The following is an 8870-nucleotide window of genomic DNA, read 5'->3' as shown; positions in this document are numbered from 1 at the left end:
CCATGGCAACGGGAACACCGACGCGATTTCACCCCATCGCTCATGGTTTTCACTTCATATATCACTCATTAAATCTTAATAATACCTATTATTACACCGTGTTCCCATCTAAAAAAGACAGAAGGAAAGGAACTTGTTCTTTTCCTCAGCATGAAGTCTAAGATGTGAATCTATCTTTATCCTCCCAGATTGTTTTGTACAGTACTATAATGTGGCTCACTCACAGAAAACTGAGAATAATGTTAAAATAATTATATTTTCATTTATATCAGTTGTTACAGTATCAAGCATTATACAATAGCCTCGAATTTGCAATATGGTTAGTGAGTTAGATCAAATGATGGTATGAATCTACCTTTTTAAACATCTTTCTAACCGTTATTATGTGTACTTTTTAATTTAATGGTTGATTTATGTACCATTATCAAAAGTGTTATCATGACATTTAGAACAGACATATTTTTCGTCTCTAAAGAGATAACTTTATCTTTACAAGATATAAACATGGATGTAGAGACAAAATAGCCGTGATCTTCCCATACGTGGGTGTAATTGTAGGCTATCTCTGTTGTTCTTTAATTTGCAAATAATAGCTGGGTTGAATTCAGTCTCTGTAAAGCGCCCTGAATGTCCTCTTATTTAATTTACATGATGCATTCCCACAAACATTATTGTGTGTGAGTGTGTGGCAGTGTGTGTGTGCGCGTGCGTGCGTGCGTGCGTGTGTGTGTGTGTGTGTGTGTGTGTGTGTGTGTGCGTGCGTGCGTGCGTGCGTGCGTGCGTGTGCCTTTTTTTATAATTCGTTATTGGTCGGTGAATGGCAATGTCCCTATCCACTAATATTCCATTGTACAAATACGGATATCGGGCCAAGATAATGGTCCCTGTTCTTAATTCTTAATACACACTTTAATGAATGTCATACACTTTATGAATAATAAAGTAAGTGCATGACAAAAACAGTTCTTTCGAGATGGTCTCATCTCCAGGACTACTATTATTTTTCTGATTAGAGCTGTGTATAATAATGCAGTCAAGGAATGATAGGAATAATACAGTAACCAGCACAAAAGACCCTTGTGTTTACACCTTATGCGCAGTTATAATAGCATGGCTATCGTTCATATTAATTTCTTTGTCCAAAAACCCATGCCATGAATATTTGAATAGAACTAGATGGAACTATGTTGAGGTGACAGATAACAAGATGAGAGAGACACATAGCATGGGTGTGGGTCTATAAAGCTTTTGATCAAAATACTCCCGAAAAACTACCTCGTGTTTTCGCTCTGGCCGCTCCCCCTCACATCTCTTGCCAACCGATTTCTCATCCCATTGATCTAGGACGTGTGGCAGATAACCGCTTCCTGAACCAATTAGCAGCTGCAACAGCTGGAACAGCTTGCCTGCCTCGTCGGAGGGCAGTGAATCACCTCGTTAGACCGCTCGCCTGTCACAACCGCGGTGGATCTGCAACAGGGTGGCTGTGTGACAGACTGTGAACTAAACGTCTGACATTGCTGTGAGACAAACAAGCAGGGATGGGGTGATATACACACACGCAGCAATTTCATGAGTTGTGATAAAACACAAGAAAAATCCTAGAAAACCCTAGCTTTTTCCATCTATTAGGCTACTACACGTTGTATAATCAAAAATGTAAACCAATTAAAGCATGTGTTTTCATTCAAAACAATGTGTGTGTGTGTGATTGCGTGTGTGTGTGATTGCGTGTGTGTGTGATTGCGTGTGTGTGTGTGTGTGTGTGTGTGTGTGTGTGTGTGTGTGTGTGTGTGTGTGTGTGTGTGTGTGTGAATAAGAAAAAAATAATAATAATCCACCAGCAAGCAGAGCTTTCTCATCACTGCGGAACGAACCATGAACTGTAGTACTAATGCGGTTGATTGGTGAAAAGACTCCGTGACGTTAGCGACATCTCTTGGCCAAATAGGACCACTGCATGATGTGGAAAATGAGAAGCGATGCGTAGCACAAGTATTGAGAAAGAAGTATTGTCTGAATAATCTTTTAGGCCTATTTAAAGCAGTACATAAGTTAAAGTAGTAATTGGTAGGAACTATAGGCTATAGTAATTGTTATAGTCCTATTGGTGTTCAGGAACCAAGAAACGGTATACATTTGGGCTAAATCCTGCAAAAATACTCACTTTGATTATGTATTTTATGAAGAAAAAAAATAATATATGTATAAATATGTGTCTATGTTGCATGTGCGTGTCTCCACCATGGGTCTCATAACTGTACATACTGTAGGCCTACACACTGTTACATAATGTCGAGTTTCACAGATACACAGTGAAAAGTGTGATTCACCCACGTCACCTGGTGCTGAGTGCGCAGCACTTCCGGTCCAGACACAGTTCTTCCGGTCCCCAATGCTGCTCAGCGGTTTCGCTCCCCAGTAGCGCACGCAGATCTGCGCTGGTTATTGTTTGGTGCGCAGTGTGATGGTCGTGTCCTAGTTCTATATTTTTGGACATAATTTAAAACCTTAAATAATTTAATAATAAACATTATCAAATTAGTAACTCGGCTGTTGCTTTGCGTTACCCGTTTTTATATTTTAACTCCCCTTCTGTCCACTGGTTCTCATTGGGACCGCCCATTTGGTAAGTCCTTATGAACAAATAACACTTTTGGTAGTTTTATCTTTTATGTAAACTAAATCTTTTCTATAAACGACTTAAACCGATGCCTATGTTTGCGTAGCAAACGCGTCGGAGATGTGGATTATGTCGACCCCCGAGTTGTTATTCTCCCTCAGAACCGCTGTTGTGTGAGCGGCTTTGTCCGACCCTTCCATGTTGTTGTTCGAGGGCTTTTCTCACTAGTATGCTTTATGTTAAGTATTCAGTGAATTGACAGTGACAATGACAGTCGTTGTGTTTGTCGTTCTGTACCCCTGTGCCTCAGTGTCCCTCTGTCACAGTGTCCCTCTGTCAAACTGTCCAACTGTCCCCGTGTCCCAGTGAATAAGGTCACAGACACAAATCAGAATGACAGCGCACACACTTTTAATCCGAGCAGTATTAGTGGACTGTCATAACAGTGCTAAATTATCTGGTTCTATTTTAAGATCTCTTGGGCCATCTATATAGGTCATAGTTGGTTTGTTTACCCACAACCAGCTCTTATTTAGACTATGACATTCAAACAAGGGAACATCACGATAGGCATAACGCTTTGCTATGAAAATGCATTACTATTGTGTTCCGCTTTTTGAATGCTGAATAGCAATGAATAAAATTATTCGTTGGAAGTAGTGATTAGCTGAACTTACATAGAGATGTCATTCTTTACATAGTAGTACAACAGAAAAAGTCATACCATCGAACTAAATGGAACAGGAAACATAAAGTGCTTCCGGTCCCGATCAGAGAACAGCTATTTATATACATCTACCAAAATCAAAGTTATAGTCGTTATATCTTTATAGCGACTATCATAAAGCTATCGTTACTATACAATCTTTCTACGAAGCCATGATTTAGGGCTTTGATAATATAATGGACTTAGAAGCATAATCAGAGTTATAGTCGTTATATCTTATAACGACTATTATAAAGCCACCGTTTCTTTGAAACCCTTCAATGAAGGGGGATTAGGTCTGTGCTAATATAATGGACTGAGAAGCATAATCAAAGATATAGTCGTTATATCTTTATAACGACTATTATAAAGCCACCGTTTCTATGAAACCCTTATATGAAGGGGGATTAGGTCTTTGCTAATATAATGGACTGAGAAGCATAATCAAAGATATAGTTGTTATATCTTTATAACGACTATTATAAAGCCACCGTTTCTATGAAACCCTTCTATGAAGGGGGATTAGGTCTGTGCTAATATAATGGACTGAGAAGCATAATCAAAGATATAGTTGTTATATCTTTATAACGACTATTATAAAGCCACCGTTTCTATGAAACCCTTCTATGAAGGGGGATTAGGTCTGTGCTAATATAATGGACTGAGAAGCATAATCAAAGATATAGTTGTTATATCTTTATAACGACTATTATAAAGCCACCGTTTCTATGAAACCCTTCTATGAAGGGGGATTAGGTCTGTGCTAATATAATGGACTGAGAAGCATTTCCATGTGTGTCTCTTTCCAGTAGGAGTGACCGGTGCATCGTATCCCCGACGCCGTGAAGATGGAGAAGACCCAGAGTGCAGCCAACGGAGAGGCGTCAGAGTATGGAGGGAGGGTGGATGTTCTCAGGTAGGGCTGGAACACATTGTTATTCCCATAGTAGAGTGACAGTCCTCATGCAGACACCTGCAGACTCACCAAGACTCACTGCTCTGGTCATTCAGTGATGCGTCCAACTCTGGTTTGGGGTAAACCTGGTTTGGTGGGAACCGGGTCAGAACCGCTTGTCCCGTCGGCCTGTAAACATACTGTATTACAGTTCCCACAAAAAAACTTTGATTTCTCACTCTTATTTTCTGCTAAATTGGTAGTGTAAACAACTTTTTCTGCTCCAGTCCAGAGGACCTCTCTGAGGTTCTGGCAGCGGGCACCAAAGAGGTCCACGAGAAGGCCGAGAACACCCAGTTTGTCAAAGACTTCCTCCGGGGCCGCATACGCAAAGAGCTATTCAAGGTCAGTCTCTCCACCAACAATAATGGGTCCAATCATTGAACGGCTGCGGAAGTACATTGAGATTTACATTTAGGCCATCTAGCAGACGCTTTTATCTAAAGCGACCTTCAATAAGTAAAGTACATTTGTCAGAAGAAAGAGAAACAACAATATATCTCTGTCGGTACAGTAAGGATGTTCATAGAACCAAGTGCCAAGCACTAACCATCACTAGGTTAACCCATTCCTCGTACGCAACAAAGATAGCTAGGATTAGACCCTACACGATGCTAAGTACTATTTTTAATTGCAAGGACGTACAACATACAATAAGTGCGTACATTTAGTACCAGGACGTACGACATACAATAAGTGCGTACATTAAGTACCAGGACGTAGGACATACAATAAGTGCTTACATTTAGTACCAGGACGTACGACATACAATAAGTGCTTACATTTAATACCAGGACGTACGACATACAATAAGTGCTTAAATTTAATACCAGGACGTACGACATACAATAAGTGTGTACATTAAGTACCAGGACGTACGACATACAATAAGTGCGTACATTAAGTACCAGGACCTACAACACCAGTAGAAGACGTACCCTCAGAGCGGCGGTCCCCATTAACAGTGGCGCTCCGCCCTGTGCCCCCCCAGCTCGGGGCCGTGGCGCTCTACTACACCTACAGCGCCATGGAGGAGGAGATCGAGAGGAACCGGGAGCACCCGTACTTCGCCCCGCTCTACTTCCCCCAGGAGCTGCACAGGCGGGAGGCCCTGGCACGGGACCTGGAGTTCTTCTACGGGCCCGGGTGGCGGAGCGTGGTCAGCTGCTCTCCGGCCACCCAGGCCTACGTGGACCGCATCCACAAGGTGGGACGGGAGGACCCGGTGCTGCTAGTGGCCCACGCGTACACCCGCTACATGGGGGACCTCTCCGGGGGGCAGGTGCTGAAGAAGGTGGCCCAGCGGGCCATGAAGCTGCCCCCCACCGGGGAGGGCCTGGAGTTCTACACGTTCGACAACATCCACAGCGCCAAGTCGTTCAAGCAGCATTACCGCAGCAGGATGAACGAGCTGGAGCTGGACGCGGAGACCAAGAAGAAGATAGTGGCCGAGGCGGTCCGGGCCTTTGGGTTCAACATGCAGGTGAGTCGTTAGGAGGCCGTCATGGTGGAGGCGAACGTGGCGTATCACAACATCAGAGTGTCTGGGGATTTTGGGTTTTTAAAGTAGATATAAGGAATATCGAATATACTGTATATCCTCAATTGACCTGAAATACACAAAAAGTTAATTTCTTGGGAGCTTTGTTACTCCTGTCTCTTCTTGTCACTTCTTGTGCTTTGATTTCGATACTTGGCGTAGAGTGAGTAATAACTGATCGGTAATTGTATGCCTCGGTACAGCTCTTAAGTGTTATGTAGGTTATGCGTGACCTACGTAAAAACACACGCTCACACCAACAGCGAGGTCCAGCTTCCAAGGCAACGACCTGCTTGACTCCAACGTCGCTGTGTCTTGCATCAGGAGGACACCTCATCACTTTCTGTTTAGCCAGAATCACCTAGCAACAGACGTCCGGCTCTTATGTAACCCATATGTTGTTACAGCGTCGTATTTCTGTGTTTGATTTGACAGGTGTTTGATGAGCTGGACGAGATAGGGAGGAGCCTCCCGGAGGAGGTCATGGATGCAGGCCTCCCCGTCCATGGAGAGGGAGGAGACAGAAACAAGTGTCCCTACTTTGCCGCCAAAACAGGTGAAAAGGGCTTTTCTTAAAGATCTCCTATTATACTACTTTTCTGGTCTTCATTTCTTATTAATGACTCCTATAGAGCAACCTGACACGAATCACAGCACAAAAAACAATGTCGATTTTCGGGAAACTCTTCCTCTCTTCTGGGCGCTTTCAGCATTCTCTGTCAACACTCGGCTTCGTCCTTCTCGGCCCCCTCGCCCCCCTCCTGCCAACCCCACTCCGTTGTGATTGGTTACCTTCCGGAAGAGCACGTTGCAGCATTACCATGCATGGAAAATCCAGATTGTTCTACGTAGATAAATCCCGGAAATTTGACCCAAGTGAATGGCGACCGGCGTCCCTAGTGTTTAGCGCTCTGCACAGCCACCCCAGACGGTCAGCAGGGAACACGTCTAAATGCATGCACGTCGTTATTTGACACTTTTGTATGGTTGTGGTTGAACATGACTATAAATCATTTTAACAACGTTTATAAGTCATAAAAGTCGAAAAATGATAATAGGTGCTCTTTATGGATTTGAACCCTTTTATTTCCCATTTTGACCTCTCCCTAACCCTGCCTTGCACCTGCCCTGCTTTCTGCGTCTCTCTCAGCTGCCACCGGCGGAACGGAGTACGCCTGCCAGGTCGCCATGGCGGTAATGCGACACCCCACGGGTCAGGTCCTGTTCGCGGCCTGGGTGGCGTTTATGGCGGGATTCGCTGCCTGGTACCTGATGTGAGCGTGGTGCCGCGCCCGGGGGGGAAAGCTGGCGGAGGGGAGGCGGAAGAACAGAAAGGGATGAGGCAGGGAGCAGGGAGAAGACGGTTATGGGATGAGGAGCATCCATCCTGCGATGCCACTGCCACCTCCCCCACGACGGCCTGCTGGAGCTCTCCACCTAACTCAGTCCTTTTTATTTCTCATGGGTTCTCCCAGTGTGGTTGCCGGACCTAAAGCCTACTGAATGCTGCATGTCTGTTGCTGAAGAGGAATACGCCGACATCATGACTGGAATGGGTTGGGAGAGGCACGGCTACAGACGATTTTTTTTCCATTTGTTTGAAATTACGTTTTGTTCTGCCAGGTCATTGGTGTTCTTTTAATGGTGACTTTTTTTAATTTTTTTTTTATTCATTTTAATCCTGCAAGCCCAATTTAAGTATGTTTCCAAGTTATGCATTAGTTGAGAATGGTGGTATTGAAATGATAGTTTAGCAGTAGCATAAAACGGTACTGTATATAATATGCTGGATAACTGAGGAGATTATCTGTGGGGCAGACGGCGGCATCCTGACTTTATAAACCATTCAGCGGTTCGGTTTTCTGCAAAAACACGGTGGTCCGAAATGGAATCACCTCTTATTGCAAGCAGAAAAAAATAAATTGTGCTGATCTCACAATGTAAATAGTTGTTTCGTGAATCTTTAAATGCATATTCAAGCATACAAAGTTTAACCAAAGACACTTATAAATGCTAAATCAATACCTGACCTGTGTTTCACCCTCACATACCATGCAGGCTCACCCTCTCATAACATGCAGGTTCACCCTCTCATAACATGCCGGGCCTCACTTGGCCCCAGCCTACACGGTTAGATTCCTTTGCACTTTACAGATCTACACCTATAGTTTCATCAGGATCTGCAAATGATTATATTTTAGATGATATAACAATAAAACCATTACTTTGAGAACATGAGTCAGTTTGCTTTTTCTAAATGTTATCTATTTTTCGATACAAAAAACAACAAAAACAAAAACGGGTTCAAATATAGAACTTACTTGGGTTGTGAATCTCAGATATCTGATCCTTTAAAAAAATAAGTTGCACCTCAACTTCCTTCCGTAATTCAAGCAGATAACTCAACCGCGGCAGTTTATTGAAGTTGCAAAGGAGTGGGGGTTTTGACGGGCAAACTTTGTAATATAACACTGTTGAGGCCATGCAGGTAAGGTAATATCCCTATCCTTTCCGATTCCGAAAAGAACACAATAATATAATAGTCAATGAGTTATTTTGTTGTAGAACTATCCCGTACATTTCCAGTACTACACGCCGTTGCGTTATCTCTTCACTTATTCTATTACAATTTCCACAAGTCTTTAATTCTGTTAGCCTTTTTTGTTGCTCGCTCCCTGAGCTTCTGGCTGGTGACATATTATATATATTATATATGTCGTGCTCTGGGTTGCTGCTGGACTGGTAGCAGGCTACTCTGCCACCTGGTGCGTACGATGGAGGTCTTCGATGTTGTTGACCCTGCTTCTGCTTGTGTGGTGCGCTTCTAGACTGCATTCAATGAGGACCCGATCCAACGAAAGAAGACCAAACCTGCCATGGCTAAAGGTAGGGACAGCTCTAGTTCCTACATTCAAGACCCTCAGGTGCCTGGCCATGTATGTTTCCAAAAATATATGACATACAAACATAGTATAATAGTACGCACGCTCATATTCTAATCGACGCAAGGTGCTATTGCTCGCTGCTAGGCTCACATAGGTGCGTG

The 8870-nt window shown here is 43.4% G+C and overlaps 1 protein-coding gene across 2 annotated transcripts; it reads left to right on the top strand.

Annotated features, from left to right (window-relative positions):
• The first annotated feature begins 2377 nt into the window (after positions 1-2377).
• LOC130405615 (heme oxygenase 2-like) lies at positions 2378-8081 on the top strand. 2 transcript variants are annotated; one of them, XM_056610802.1, is made up of 6 exons: positions 2378-2629; positions 4142-4245; positions 4512-4629; positions 5276-5767; positions 6260-6380; positions 6975-8081. In XM_056610802.1, the coding sequence occupies exons 2-6, from the start codon at positions 4178-4180 to the stop codon at positions 7100-7102; spliced, it is 927 nt and encodes a 308-aa protein (XP_056466777.1). In that variant the 5' UTR covers positions 2378-2629; positions 4142-4177; the 3' UTR covers positions 7103-8081. The 2 variants fall into 2 exon arrangements, with proteins under 2 accessions (XP_056466777.1, XP_056466770.1); XM_056610795.1 differs by having other exon boundaries at positions 4139-4245.
• The last annotated feature ends 789 nt before the right edge of the window (positions 8082-8870 follow it).

Source organism: Gadus chalcogrammus, chromosome 2 (genome assembly GCF_026213295.1).
Source record: "Gadus chalcogrammus isolate NIFS_2021 chromosome 2, NIFS_Gcha_1.0, whole genome shotgun sequence".
NCBI lineage: Eukaryota > Metazoa > Chordata > Actinopteri > Gadiformes > Gadidae > Gadus > Gadus chalcogrammus.
This window is presented reverse-complemented; position numbering and strand designations above follow the sequence as displayed.